Source organism: Salmo salar, chromosome ssa01 (genome assembly GCF_905237065.1).
Source record: "Salmo salar chromosome ssa01, Ssal_v3.1, whole genome shotgun sequence".
Lineage (NCBI taxonomy): Eukaryota > Metazoa > Chordata > Actinopteri > Salmoniformes > Salmonidae > Salmo > Salmo salar.
Genome location: NC_059442.1, coordinates 125,452,149 through 125,467,822, shown reverse-complemented (window position 1 = coordinate 125,467,822; position 15,674 = coordinate 125,452,149). Strand labels below are relative to the sequence as shown.

General features: G+C 43.5%; 1 protein-coding gene across 2 annotated transcripts; it reads left to right on the top strand.

The window, feature by feature from the left end:
- The first annotated feature begins 234 nt into the window (after positions 1 to 234).
- On the top strand, positions 235 to 15,144 carry LOC106561586 (procollagen galactosyltransferase 2). Of its 2 annotated transcripts, none has more exons than XM_045688291.1 (12): positions 235 to 928; positions 1,573 to 1,683; positions 5,859 to 5,976; positions 6,212 to 6,346; positions 6,465 to 6,669; positions 6,840 to 6,959; positions 7,096 to 7,172; positions 7,338 to 7,444; positions 7,580 to 7,739; positions 10,586 to 10,713; positions 11,008 to 11,214; positions 13,643 to 15,144. In XM_045688291.1, exons 1-12 carry the CDS (start codon positions 726 to 728, stop codon positions 13,872 to 13,874), a joined length of 1,803 nt encoding a protein of 600 aa, XP_045544247.1. In that variant the 5' UTR covers positions 235 to 725; the 3' UTR covers positions 13,875 to 15,144. The 2 variants fall into 2 exon arrangements, with proteins under 2 accessions (XP_045544247.1, XP_013981166.1); XM_014125691.2 differs by having other exon boundaries at positions 240 to 928; positions 7,607 to 7,739.
- The last annotated feature ends 530 nt before the right edge of the window (positions 15,145 to 15,674 follow it).

The window sequence follows — 15,674 nt, the reverse complement described above, 5'->3', positions numbered from 1 at the left end:
TGTCAGGCGAAATGTATAGCTATCAAACGTTTTACCATGGCAACGTTTGATGTTGGCTACATTCACATTCACCGCGGGAGTGCTTAGAGTTCACAGGTGGCGATGCCTCATCGCGATTGGTTATTCCCCACTATTTGTAACAATGTCATTGAGTGCTATCACTATCTTTCCTTTGCCGTACCTCAAACCGTCACGATTACCAGCTGAGAAACTTTTATGAGTTGATTTTACTCCTGATTCAGAGTTTGTCTGAGCAGTGTCTTAACGTAATCCTAAAACCTACTCTGAGCTGGGAGTTTTGTTGTCTTAAAACAGGTTAACAGGACCTTTTATCTAGCCTAGTTCACCCATATTTTATTTTTGCCCAAAAAATAGTGTGTATTTCCAGTAGTTTGCTAACGTTACACTGGTACATAGCAACAAACATATGAACTACTGAAAACCCTACTTAAATTTGAATTCAATTCAACTACCACTAAGCCACTAGTTAAATTACTAGCTAGTTGCACTACGTGTGTAGTTCACTCCTCGCCAACATTTCTGACAGATTTTGGTGCGGAAACTGTAGAAGATGTAATTTAAAACTCTCCGCAGACACACCTCGGATTTGGGCACGGAAATAGCCTCATCTGCTGCATCTTGAACATTTTGGAGAAAGACATTTTTTTACTTAGTGCTGACGCGGACTGGGAGCTGGAGCAGCCGACTGGACTGTAAACTCCACCATGTTTCTTTGGGTTTTAGTTTTAGTGGCCTTCGTTTCCAGAACAGTTTGTTATTTTTCGGAGGAAAAATATCAAGAAGAATCGAAAATTCAGCAGCCAACAATTATTATTGCGATCATTGCTCGGAACGCGGCGCATTCTTTGCCATACTACCTCGGAGCGTTGGAGAGGCTGAACTATCCCAAAAACCGCATCTCTGTATGGTAAGTGGCAGCCAGCGCTGTTTCCCTGGACGCTATTTGTTCGAATGTCCATGTATCAAACTCGCGGGCGATCAAAGGTCAATCGCATTTAGTTTAGATTAAGAATCCCACCCCTCTTCTCCCCGGTCCCCACAATCCCTTTAGAACCCTCGACCGTCACCCGCAACATAAAATAATGAGTGCTTCTGCTGCTGTAGGCTACTCTAACTTTCTTTTCCAAGTCTGTGTCTAATGCAGAGTTTATGAAAATTGTAGGCTAGGCCGACTGTTGCACTGCATTATGCAATTCTATGATTTTCATTATAATAGCCTATACTTTACACTACAGTCCTGTTGTTTCTGTATGTTTTGCACAGATGGACATTTCCATGTGATTCCACTGTAGCCCTAAAGGGATTTCCCCTTGTGCATATTATGTTTTTCGTACGGAATCATTCTGCATATTCATGATCAACTCTTTATTAGGGCAAACGATGTTGCGTGGCTTTTCCCGATTGCATGTGTAATGTTACCACATTGGTTTATCCGATTTGCAGTGTCTTTGATTCCTAGATGTGTTGTGCTTGTATGCAAACCAAGTGGTCACGTTATACACACACTCCTGTATAAGTGCCAGACTGGTGTCTTTATTCCCATGTCTGCAGGGCAGCTACAGATCACAACGCTGACAACACTACAGCTGTTCTGAAAGAATGGCTGACTGTCATGCAAAAGTTCTATCACTATGTGGAGTGGAGGCCCATGGAGCATCCTACGTAAGTTCTGTTTCAGTTCAGCATTATCTTGTATTTTCCAAAAGTGTGTGTGTGTGATTGGAGACCTATAGAGGTCTCATCCTTCATGAGTTCTGTTCAGCATTATCATGAGTTCAACATTGTCATCCAAAAAGTGTGTGTTGTTGATACAGTTGTGCATTTCCCAAAACCTAAGGCCAAGGGCTTAAAAACATCTGGTCAACATCAGCCCCTGCTTTGTTGTATAATCTTACTAGCACACCCAGACTGTAATATTTAAAAAAAAAATGTTTATAAGGAATGTAACTTTTAAAAAAGGATGAAGAGAAAAGAGCGCTTCAAAAACAATGTTAGGGGATTACAGAGTATACTGATACAGTGTTACCTGACCTCAGTGGACTCCTAATTTTATCTCTAAGTACACACATACTTAAATACACATATACACACACACACACACCACAGTATGTGGAAACCCCTTCAAATAGTGGATTTGGCCATTTCAGCCACACCGGTTGCTGACAGGTGTATAACATCGAGCACACAGCCATGCAATCTCCATAGACAAGCATTGGCAGTAGAATGGCCCGTACTGAAGAGCTCAGTGACTTTCAACGTGGCACCGTCATAGATTGCCACCTTTCCAACAAGTCAGTTCGTCAAATTTGTGCCCTGCTAAAGCTGCCCCAGTCAACTGTAAGTGCTGTTATTGGGAAGTGGAAACGTCTAGGAACAACGGCTCAGCCGCAAAGTGATAGGACACACAAGCTCACAGAACGGGACCGCCAAGTGCTGAAGCATGTAGCGTTGTAACACTCACTACCGAGTTCCAAACTGTCTCTGGAAGCAACGTCAGCACAAGAACTGTTTGTCGGGAGCTTCATGAAATGGGTTTCCATTGCCAAGCAGCCACACACAAGACTAAGATCACCATCCGCGAGGCCTCCCGAGTGGCGCAGCGGCCTAAGTCACTGCATCGCAGTGCTTGAGGCATCACTACAGACCCGGGTTCGATCCCAGGCTGTGTCACAACCGGCCGTGACCGGGAGGGTCCCATAGGGCGGTGCACAATTGGTCCAGCGTCATCCGGGTTAGGGGAGGGTTTGGCCGGGGATGGTGGCTTTATTTGGCTCATTGCACTCTAGCGACTCCTTGTGGCGGGCCGGTGCCTGCAGGCTGACAGCGATCATCAGTTGAACAGTATTTTTCCTCCGACACATTGGTGCAGCTGGCCTCCGGGTTAAGCGGGTGGGTGTTAAGGAGCACAGTTTGGTGGGTCATGTTTCGGAGGATGCAAGACTCAACCTTCTCTCCCGAGCCCGAATTGCAGAGATGAGACAAGATCGTAATTGAAATTGGGAGAAAAGGAAGTAAAAAAAAAACATTACAATGTGCAATGCCAAGTGTCGGCTGAAGTGGTGTAAAGCTCACTGCCATTGGACTCTGGAGCAGTGGAAACACATTCTCTGGAGTGATGAATCACGCTTCACCATCTGGCAGTCCGACGGACGAATCTGGGTTTGGCGGATGTCAGGAGTATGCTACCTGCCTCAATGCATAATGCCAACTGTAAAGTTTGGTGGAGGAGGAATAGTGGGCTGGGGTTGTTTTTCATGGTTCGATCTAGGCCCCTTAGTTCCAGTGAAGGGAAACCTTTACGCTACAGCATATGATATTCTAGACCAGGGGTCACCAACCTTTTTGAAACTGAGAGCTACTTCATGGGTACTGAGTCATACGAAGGGCTACCAGTTTGATACGCTCTTCTGAAATAACACATTTGCTCAGTTTGCCTTTAGTTATACGTTATTAATAATGATTAATGATACTCATCTATGTGAAGACACTGATCACGTTAATAATTTCGCACAATTATCAACAATGACAGTAAGGTGGGAAACATATCAATATTCAGCACTTTAATCTCAGTAATTGTTAAATTTTCAGATGATCACTTACATCACTACATTTCATAGGAAAAATGTCCCATTTTCACTAGCCACTGACAAACCCTTTTAACAAATCATGAACTATGTTGCACTGTGTCTCAAAAAGTTATCAATTATGTAATGTTAGAAAAATCAACTTATTTTTAAATAAATCTTGTCACATTTTGAACTAATGACCAAATCTGCTGCATTTTTTAAACTTTTAAATTGAACACAATTCTTCAATAGTTTAATTCAACCTCGCCATTGCACTGCCATGTTGCCACTGACAACATCTGGTATCTGTTTCTTTGTTAGTGGGAAGACTGGCATTGCATGCTGTTCACCAGTGTATTGTAATCTGGTGTGTAACTTGACACTGCAATTGTGAGTAGTGAGTCTTTCAGATGTGCATCAGTGAGGCGTGTTCTGTGTTTGTTCTTGATGAAGTTCATGTCAGAAAACGCTGATTCACAGAGATAGGTTGCTAGCCTGTTAGGTTGAACCTTCATAGCTGCTGTGCATACTCCACTGTACTTCTGTGTCAACAAGGCTCCAAAAGTTTGATACAGCCTGGTAGGCTTTGAGGTGGAGGTCATTTTGCAATGTTATGATTTCAATCTCCACCTGTCCAGCATCCAAGTTGAACGTTGCACTTAGTTGCTCAGCAAAGAATGTTGTGTCCACATTCATGAAAGGATTGGAAATTAACGACAAACATGGCTCAAGCTGATGAAGGTCACAAAACCTATTCTCAAACTCTTGCCCAAGTCTGTTTATGACTTCACAGTACTTTTCTGCAACTTTGTCAAATGTCTCAGATGCAGAAGCATTGTCTTTCAGCACCGACTGCACAGAGGGAAAGTGCAGCACCTTTTTTTTCTGTAAATCCACAGAGAAAATGTTCATCTTGGCTTTAAATGCATTTAAAGCACTTATCAGATCAACAACAGTCTTACCTTTGCCCTGCAGTTCAAGTCGTTTAGTTTCCCAATAACGTCCGTCAAAAATGCAAGGTCAAGTGTCCACTCTGTGTCCTCTAGCAGTGAGACGTCTTCGCCTTCGGACTGCTTGAACTCTTTGATTTCACCCAAAAGTGACACAAAACGAAGTAAAACTCGTCCTCTGCTGAGCCATCGGATTTCTGTGTGTAGCAGCAGGTCACCATATTCAGCTGACATCTCCTCCAATAGCACCTTGAAAATCCTGTTCTGTTTTGCTTTGGAGCGGATGTTTATGATTTTTACAACGGGAGTCATCACGTGCTCAAAGCCGATCACTTTTGTTTTCTTCGCTGCGCCCACTAGCTTACTCTCCACGAGAACTGTTTTTTTCACGCGCACAATACTGACCTTTGAATTAGAGTAGGTCAGAGTTCACCTAAACTTATCTAAACTCATAATGAAAATATTTTTAAGATATTGTCATTTTTAAATATATATAAATGCAAGTGTGATTGAAAAAGAATAGCAACAGAATACAATTACATTTCAGACGCAGCTCACTAGTGAGTTGTGCTATTTTTAGACCAGGCCTGCGGGTGACTCATGTGGTCCCTGGGGGCGACCTGGTGCCCGTGGGCACTGTGTTGGTGACCCCTGTTCTAGACGATTCTGTGCTGCCAACTTTGTGGCAACAGTTTGGGGAAGGCTGTTCAAGGTCCATACAGAAATGGTTGGTCGAAAATCAGTGTGGAAGAACTTGACTGTCTTGCACAGAGCCCTTACCTCAACCCCATCAAACACCTTTGGGAGGAATTGGAACACCGACTGCGAGCCAGTCCTAACCGCCCGACATCACTAATACTCGTGGCTGAATGGAAGAAAGTTTCCGCAGTATTTTTTTCCAACATCTAGTGGAAAGCCTTCCCAGAAAAGTGGAGGTTTTTTTTATAGCAGCAAAGAGGGGAACCAACTCCATATTAATGCCCATTATTTTGGAATGAGCTGTTCGACGATCACATACTTTTGGTCATGTAGTGGGTACCTCAAAGCCATGCAGGCGGGGCTAGTGGGTACCCCCCCAACCCCATTTTTACTCGGCTGCTACTCTGTTTATCTATGCATTTTCACTTTACCTCTACCTACATGTACATATTACCTCAACCAACCTGTGCACCTGCAAATTGACTCATTGGCTTGTAAGTAAGCATTTCAGTGTAAGGTCTATACCTTACATACCTGTTGTATTCAGCGCAAATTTGATTTGATACTGTAGCACGTGTGTGTGCGCATGTGATTAATTGTGTGTCTTGTTCGGCCTGTGCAGGTCTTACCCAGGAGAGATGGGGCCTAAATACTGGAGCAATGGCAGATATGAATACCTGATGAAACTCAAACAGGCTGCTCTCAACTTCGCCAAGCAACGCTGGGCTGACTACATAATGGTACAGTACCAAATCTCTACTCTGTCCACTGACTAGAAGTTATAGGTTTATTGCATTAGTTCATCCACTGCCTAGAAGAAGAAATCAAGGGTTGTTGGGGTCAATTCTATTTCAATTCAGGAAGTAAACTAAAATTGCAAATCTCATTGGTTTTCAATAACCCTGCCTCTATCAAGATCTGACTCTTTACTCGAACCTAAACACTTGAAAAAAACACACTCTCATACTCCTTCAGTATGCAGACACAGACAACATCTTGACCAACCCAGAGACCCTCAACCTCCTGATAGCAGAGAACAAGTCTGTGGTCGCCCCCATGTTGGACTCCCAGGGAGCCTACTCTAACTACTGGTGCGGCATCACGCCACAGGTAAGTGTGTGCGCTTGTGTATGTGTCAGATTACAAATACCCGTGTGAAAATTAAATGTGTAATATTGCACACTGGGTTTTGTTTGAATGAAAGATTGATCTGTGTGTCTGTACTCAGGGTTACTACCGGCGTACGGCTGAGTATTTCCCCACTAGACACCGCCACCGGCTGGGCTGCTACCCGGTGCCCATGGTCCACTCTACCTTCCTGCTGGACATGAGGAAGACGGGCATGAAGAAGCTGGCCTTCCACCCCCCTCACCAGGACTACTCCTGGCCCTTCGATGACATCATTGTCTTCGCCTTCTCCTGTCGCGTCTCAGGTAGGGGCCCATAGTACAGTAAAGCACGCACAAACACTTTCGCTCGCTCTAGTAACATATCATCGCAAACGTCAGTGAGTTCAAAGAGGCCAGATGGTTACATTCACATGTTGCTGGTACTCCATGTCGACATTAGCCGTTTGATGACAGAGTTGACTGTGCGATTTCAGAGGTGCAGATGTACCTGTGCAACAAGGTGAGGTATGGATACCTGAACGTCCCAGCCAAGCCTCACCACACCATAGAGGACGACAGCATCAACTTCAGCCACCTCATCCTAGAGGCCATGAGTAAGAAACTTTATTTCATATTATAAAGTTATTTAAGAGTAGGTGCTATATTCTGTATGTTTATTATGGTCTATAACAGTGAAGATCTGTAATACCTTATAGATGTGTATTAATAACAGCTCTGTTCTCCTTCCAGTTGACGGTCCCTCCATGGCCCCCTCTAAATATGTCAGCCTCTTCCCCAAACGGAGAGACCTCATGGGCTTTGATGAGGTGACAGAGGCCAGGGGCGCCCAAACCCCTCAAGGACTAGAATAGATCAAATAAGTAGAACTGGTTTAAGGAAAACTGCTGTAGACGAATGGCGTTATACTCTCACTCAATCTATGGATCATTGTGTCTTAGTTGACCTCTGACCCTGACTCTTCTATAATGTAGGTGTACCTGATCAACCTGCGTCGGCGTCAGGACCGTAGGGACAGGATGCTGTACTCTCTCAACGAGCTGGAGATAGACGTCAAAGTGGTGGACGCCATAGATGGAGGGTGAGAATTAGCCTGATAATCCAGACCGAAGAATTCTAAACAGAGCTGAATTCAGTCTGATTTCCAGGCTGGGTGAGGATGCAAATCTTGGCAGAGCTGTAGCACTGAGGGATATGTACTTACACACACACACAGTGTCCGTCTTTCTCTTGTATCTTACAGAGCTCTGAACAGCAGTGATATAAAGATCCTGGGAGTGGACATACTGCCTGGTTACTATGACCCATTCTCTCGCCGCACCCTGACCAAAGGAGAGGTGGGATGCTTCCTCAGCCACTATTACATCTGGAAGGAGGTGAGGATCAGACACATACACGCACACGGACGCACTTGCACAAATATACATCCACAACAAGAAACCAAAAATTGTTGCTCAAACAGAACGGGGAACTAACAACAACCAAAATAAAACAGGTGGTGTTCTAGGAGGGCTTCTCAAAGACACTCATGGGGGTGTCCACTGAATGTTGACTAGCAACAAGAATGACAATTTATGACTAAATGACAATGTACTAAATGTAACTGAAAGTGAGACCTAAAAGACACCCAACCATGTGTGCCCACAAAATTCGCCCCAGACAAGGCAAACAAAAATAAAAACCCACACCAGCTTATAATATGGAGTTAAGTGGCGCAAACTAAACCAAACCCATGGCGATGCAAGACAGAAAGGCTTTGTTTAGCAACTTAAAGAAGCAACGCTATAAAAAGGTGCAGCTCTTCCAACATCTTTCATGCCAACTAGAGCATTGGGCCAGCCGCTCTTAAATATCACCTGACTAACGAGATGACAAGCCAGCACAGGTGTAACACATACTGACTGACAAGGTGACTCCAATCAGTGCTAATGTCCAACCTCGAAATATAAATGGAAAAGACAAAGCCTGTAATACCTTCCCACATATTTTTGTTGGACAAGTTTGCTCACAACCAACAGGAAATATTCAATTTCACAAAATGGTCAACTTAAATGCTTTGCTGCCTAAATGTTAATTGGTGGTCTCTCATACAAGACAAAACAGCCACTTGTTTTTATATATATATATATATATATACACACTACCGTTCAAAAGTTTGGGGTCACTTAGAAATGTCCTTGTTTTTGAAAGAAAAGCAAAAAAAATTGTCCATTAAAATAACATGAAATTGATCAGAAATACAATGTAGACATTGTTAATGTTGTAATTGACTATTGTAGCTGGAAACGGCAGATTTATTTATGGAATATCAACGTAGGCGTACAGAGGCCCATTATCAGCAACCATCACTTCTGTGTTCCAATGGCATGTTGTGTTAGCTAATCCAAGTTTATCCTTTTAAAAGGCTAATTGATTATTAGAAAACCCTTTTGCAATTATGTTCGCACAGCTGAAAAATGTTGTTCTGATTTAAAGAAGCAATAGAACTGGCCTTCTTTAGACTAGTTGAGTATCTGGAGCATCAGCATTTGTGGGTTTGATTACAGGCTCAAAATGGCCAGAAACAAAGAACTTTCTTCTGAAACTCGTCAGTCTATTCTTGTTCAGAGGAAGGCTATTCCATGCGAGAAAGCGCCAAGAAACTGAAGATCTCGTACAACGCTTAGTACTACTTCCTTCACAGAACAGCACAAACTGTCTCTAACCAGAATAGAAAGAGGAGTGGGAGGCCCCGGTGCACAACTGAACAAGAGGACAAGTACATTAAAGTGTCTAGTTTGAGAAACAGATGCCTCACAAGTCCTCAACTGGCAGCTTTAAATCCTCAAGGTCCTTGACCTCTTGAGAACCACACCACTGGTCAAAAAGACATGCTTGTTGCCTTGCGAAATTCAACATGGCTTTGTGATTCTGTCTTTTTTGTTATTTTACGGAACTGTTGTCTCTAGGACTAACTTGTAAGCCCGGAGGATAGAAGCTTGTAATCTGAACTCTGGTCAAGAGAGAAAGCGGTGTACACTTTTTTTTTAGCATTTCCCACAAAAACACTTTGGAGGAGCAGTGACCAAATATCTCACGGCCATTTTAGGGACCTGTCAAAATCCTCTCAAACAGAGGAAAATATACATCCACCTCCTTTCGTGGAAAGGCGGTACAAGCCGCCTGTTCTGACCAAAATGAAACTCTGAGGGTACAGGATGTCCCGTCTTGATTCTGAGTACTCCATCTCTTTTTGTCATGTTTCCACCGCCATCTCTTTTAATCGAATGGTATGTTCACGTTCTTGTTCTATTCTGGGTGCACATTCTCTCTTCCTTTCCTTGTGCTAAAGTTGTAATTTCTGTTGCTCCCATTTTGCCTTTAGTTGTCCTTTACCCCCTGTAGGACCCTTTTCATCATCCTCCCTCTCCAGGATTTCCTCCTCCACCAAAGCTGACTACTGCTTTTGAATCAGCATTGGCCACTTTGATGTCATAATTCTTTGTTTGCATTGATGAGCAGATTCGTCTTCGGAAATGTATCTACCAACTCCCAAGTAGGGTTTTCCACAAATTCTTCCAACTTAAAATTCCATGGCATTAAAAAAAAAAATATTAACCTGTGTGTTTATGCAACTTTCTGATCTTATAACCCCTCTGAGTGGTTGTCAGTGACAGAAACTCTACCAAAAAAGTATATTTTGAACACTCAAATATCTGGCTACAGTAGAGCTTCAGAATAGGTGATTAGAGTGACTACCATACTCATGGGGAAACAAGATCCCGGAGGAGCACACACACACACACACACACACACACACACACACACACACACACACACACACACACGAGACCTGGGGGTTTATGTTAGAAGCAGCTTAATTGACTTGTTCAGTGAAGCAGAACTGCTTCTCTGGTCTGTCATTAGAGCTTTTCTTAACTACTATTTATCACCCATTCTCATCCATCTCTGTCCCTCTCCGCTCTCATCTCCCCCTACTCTCTTTCCCTTGCTCCCCCTTCCTTTCTCCCCCTCTCTCCCCACCCTTCTCTCTCTCTGTATCTCTCTGTATCTCTCTCTCTCTCTCTCTCTGTATCTCTCTCTCTGTATCTCTCTCTCTCTCTCTGTATCTCTCTCCCTCTCTCTGTATCTCCCTCTCTCTCTCTGTATCTCCCTCTCTCTCTCTGTATCTCTCTCTCTCTGTATCTCTCTCTCTCTCTGTATCTCTCTCTCTCCCTCTCAGATGGTAGACCAGCAGATGGATAAGGCTCTGATCTTCGAGGACGACGTGCGTTTCCAGGCCAACTTCAAGCGGCGCGTGCTCCGTCTGATGGAGGAGGTGGAGATGGTGGAACTGGACTGGGACATCATGTGAGTCAGTGTCACGGTCACCCAGGCGACCATGCAACAGCCGCCCACCCGCGTTGTCATGGAGACGGAGAGGAAAGGGCCGAGCTGCCCTGGAGTCATTTCGTATGATGAGCTAAACTGGGTTGGGGGGGTGCCATTAATTGTTACATCTAATGTAATAATTGCCTATTAAGTTGATTGTTTCTTTTGTTATTACACAAGTGGAATAAGTAATAATCCAGTTCCACAGCAGTTACTACACTAGCAATATGTCATCCTCTGCCTGACCTGTTTCTCTCCGTCCTCTGTCCGTAGTTACCTGGGCCGTAAGCAGGTGACGCCGAGTGACGAGGAGGAGGTGGTGGAGAACGTGAGGAACCTAGTGGTAGCAGAATATTCCTACTGGACCCTGTCCTACGCCATCTCTCTCCAGGGGGCCCAGAAGCTGCTCAACGCTGAACCCCTCTCCAAGATGCTGCCCGTCGACGAGTTCCTACCTATTATGTACGACAAACACATCAAGTAAGTATAATTTGACATTTCTTTATTTCTTCATTTCTTTAGCCGTTCGCAAGTCCTCCTTAAGTCATTGAGACCAAACACACCAAGTAAGTGGAACTGAAACCTGAAGAATTGTGTTAAGTACACCCAAGATAATCCCCTGACTTTAGCTCAAAGGGATAACAGTCTTGTGGATTGCGGAAGACCTGGGTTCAAAACCCAGTCAGTGAGAGAACCAGTGTCACAAGTATCCAACCTGTCTTTGATGAATGCTGTCACTCTCCTCAACGAGCCAGCTCCAAGAGTCCAATACTAGGCTGAGTTTCCTGAACGTTTTGTATCACTAAGATCATCCATTGCCAACAATGGACATATAAGGATCACGCTACCAAGCTGTAACTCTGCTTTGTGCCACTCAATATTGCAGTGCATCATGAGAGGTAAACAATGTCCTGTTAAGGCTTGAACAGCCATGTCTTGAAATATGCAGACAGACAGATTTGAAAGTAAGTTTACATTGTAATACTTCTGACAGCCAACTTTCTAGATCCGCCCATAACTTTTGGACTTTATAACATAGCTGCGGAAAGTAGGGGTGCTGAATCCGAATAGATTTTATGTATTAATATTTTAAAGTCTTTTTTTCCCCTAACCCAGACGACACTGGGACAATTGTGCGCTGCCCTATGGGAGTCCCGATCACGGCCTGGTTGTGACACAACCTGGGATCGAACCCGCGATTGTAGTGACACTGCGACGCAGTGCTTTAGACCGCTGCGCCACTCGGGAGGCCTTATAAATGCTCTTAACTGTGAAGTTGTTAATGTGCCACAATTTATTACATTTCATGACTCCTTTCTATGCGCACCAAAAGTACGATGCGCTTTACTGAATTTCCCTGTGAATGCCTAACACTGTAAGATCATATTTTTATAAGTTAGCTAGTCATGTTGGAAATAGAACGAGCTTTCAAAGGATGCCCACCTGAGCCAGATTGCGATTTATAATGGGCTGTTTTTGGATTGCGTAAACAACAACAGAAATTGTTTGATGGTGGGGATGCAGGGCTGTGTTCCAAACAGAACAACTACAAGTGTCCTTGCTCTAGTTCCTCAATAGTTAAAAGACTCTTCTTTCAATCATAAAAGTGCACTGAAATTATGTAGGAACTGGGCACACTTTGGAGAGGTGTGTGTCCACTTGGAGTCACCAGTTAGTCCTCTCACTCAAACCCTTGTCATTTATTTGTCTTATGTTGCACCTACCCCACCTTTTCCAGGAATATTCTTATCGCGTCACTGAATGTATGCGGTGAAAAGTACAGTCAATGTAAAATGCACATAAACTCAATAGTGTAATGTTTGGCTTCAGTCTTGTCAGGTCAACAGTTTTGTCCTCAACTTTTGGTCTAATTTTCCAATAATCTCCAAACTGTTCCCTTTCAATTGCTGCCATGCTTATGCATATGCTTTTCATATTTCTTCTGTAAGAAACATTTCAGTTTAGCCCCGTCCATATAGGCCAATTCCCACATGTAGCGCATTCTCATTTTAGATCAATCAAAAAGCGCTGCTTTGTTCATGTGAGTGTCTCCAGGCTTTCTGCAGACTGACTTGGCTTGTTGTAGCATTCCAGTTTCATGTGGTCAACGCTCTCTCTCTCTCGCTCTCTCTCTCTCTCGCTCTCTCTCTCTCTCGCTCTCTCTCGCTCTCTCGCTCTCGCTCGCTCGCTCGGTGGCTGCTAGACCAAGTTAATAAAGCCCAGAGACTTTCTTCTGAGCCTTGGGAGAAGGCTGTTGGAATGCTTTGGTGTCCTTTTAAGACTGCCTTAGTGTTCCGTCATGCGTGGAAACCTGGCCCGCTGCCATAATCCCCATTCCCTGCTCCACCTTTCCCTCTTCCCATTCTCTTTTTCCCCTCAGTGGTTCTTCTGATTTGATAAGCTTGACTTGTCCTGAAAGGAATTCACTAGGACCACATGGAGTTGTATCTGGCCATTCTGACACACTGACTCATTTCTTCCAGAAAGTTGTCATTCCTACAGAAACCTGATATCCCCAGTACTTGCGTTTATAATAACCGTGTTTCCACAAAATGTTGAGCGTGTTCTCACATGCTTGTATTAATCTCTCACTCTTGAATGTTCTTTTGTCATTTTTAGAGGTCACGTTCAAAACTCTTATCCTCATTAAGATTATAGTTTTGTTGAGAGTAGCAGCAAATTGTGGCCAACAATAGGCTTCTATACTCAACAAAGTATGTCCGTGATCTTCTAATCTGGACAGTACTCTCAGCCATGTAGCTGCTAGTTTTCTAGTGGAATTGTACATTTCTCAACGTGTCATCATTGTCTATAGCCTGTGACCACTAGTAACTCTCTCACTTAGAAGTTTGAATATGTTAATATGGCCACCTGACCTGATATCTAACCTCCCTCTTCTGTTCCACAGTGAGGACTACAAGTCTCACTTCGCTAACCGTAACCTGCAGGCGTTCTCTACGCGCCCCCTACTGGTGCAACCGGCCCACTATGCTGGGGACCCCGAGTGGGTGAGCGACACGGAGACCTCCACGCTGTGGGACGACGACAACGTACCAACAGACTGGAGGGGTTCCCACAAAACCCTGAAGGGGGCACCTCAATCCGACATGCTGCAGGCAACGTATAAGGATGAGCTCTAGTTAAACCGTAGTAGTGCCTGATTCACACTGTAGGGGACCAACTCAAACCCTACTGGGCTGACTTGGATATTGTCTTTTCCCGTTTGTTCTTTTACAGCAAGGTTCCAGAAACGAAAGTAGCCAGCACAGATTGGATCCGTTTGGCTCATTAGGGTGAAAAGTGTAATGGGTTACTGGTTATAGTGTCACTGTTGACAGAGAGGAAGATATCTGCTATTCATAAGTGCCTTCATTTCTGACTGTTTATTTCGCCATTTTGTACTTGGTATGTCTGTGCATAGTCACTGGGAATGACTGGATATACATACAGTAGTGAAGCCGGCTGAGGCTCCAGAGAGTTGGTCTGCTCACATCAAGTGACCCCAGACCTGTTTTCAAAAGTGTTTGTGTGTGTGGCTTTGTTTGTGTAAGGATGCTGCCGGTTTTTTTATATGGCTCATGAACATTGTTCTTGGCTGTCCATCTGTACACCCGCTGAGCATTCCAGGGTCTGGGCTCACCTCACTGTACACTTAGTCCCTGGGGGTCTGACGACAGAAATACTGGAGGGGGCCATTCTCTTTTATATCACATTCTACTCTTATTCAGTATGTTGTGAGAACAGTCTTAAAAGGTTTTCTTTACTTTAGTAAAGTAACCACATACAAGTTGAACTGCGAGCCCTCACACAAGGTAAGGATCCTGTAGCTAGCAGTGTGACTGATCTAATGATAGGAGCAGTGTCTCTCTCTATGCCTGACCTCGTGGTAGAGTCTCTCACTAGAGCAGACAGAAGTCAACAGACCAGAGAGAAGCTTTAGGTGTTGTTAATGGTGCCAATTGCTACAGCGATCATGTTACAATCTGACTGAGCTCATTGGTATTGGTTTGTGTTGGTGTTTTATAAATGCATACAAATTCCATTATTTGTACAATTCTTATATACACTTTTCCTAATTTATTTTTAGCATTTTATTGTGATTTTTTTGAATGCACAATATTAAACCCAAGTGCAATGTCTTAAGGGTAGTAAAATTCCCTTTTTTGTCAAAGAAATGCATGTACACTGAGTGTACAAAACATTAGGAACACTTAATATTGAGTTGCACTCCCCCTATTTTGCCATCAATAAGGGATCACAGCTTTCACCTGGTCAGTCTGTCATAGAAAATGTTTTGTTCACTCAGTGTTTATGTCAAGCAAAAGTAGCACATTTGACAGGAGCCTTGCTTGTGTTAAAAATGGATGTTAATTGTTATTACATGAATAAAAATCTACTTCATTTTTTTTATTATGCGTTAATAGAAATGTACTCTAATTTTGAAGATACATTATGTGCTGACATGAAAGTACCACAAGAGGGCATACATACCCCTTTAACCAATCAACATGTTGGCCATAAAAAAAAAAGTGTTTAAAATATTGATTTAATCTGTTACTTATTAAAACTTTGCTGTGCAGTGATGGTATTCTGTAAACCTTGACTGGAGTTTTGAAAAGGGAAATTCTCTTTTTCCCCTTTTGTAGGAAGTGTCATTTTTAGGGAAGTGTAGTAACTCTGAAATTAGTGTCTTCTACTCACACCCAACTTGGGCAGGAGCTGGAAATGTATTTTTAAAAAAAAGTTTAAAATCTACACTAACTGTTTGCACAAGAGCTCTCTCTCTCTCTCTCTCTCTCTCTCTCTCTCTCTCTCTCTCTCTCTCTCTCTGAAACACAAACCATGCTGTGGAACAAGTTTGTCTATCCATCCATGTCACAATATTAACCCCCCCCCCCCCCCCCCAGATAACAAGACTTGCCTAAGCTGATCAGAGATGG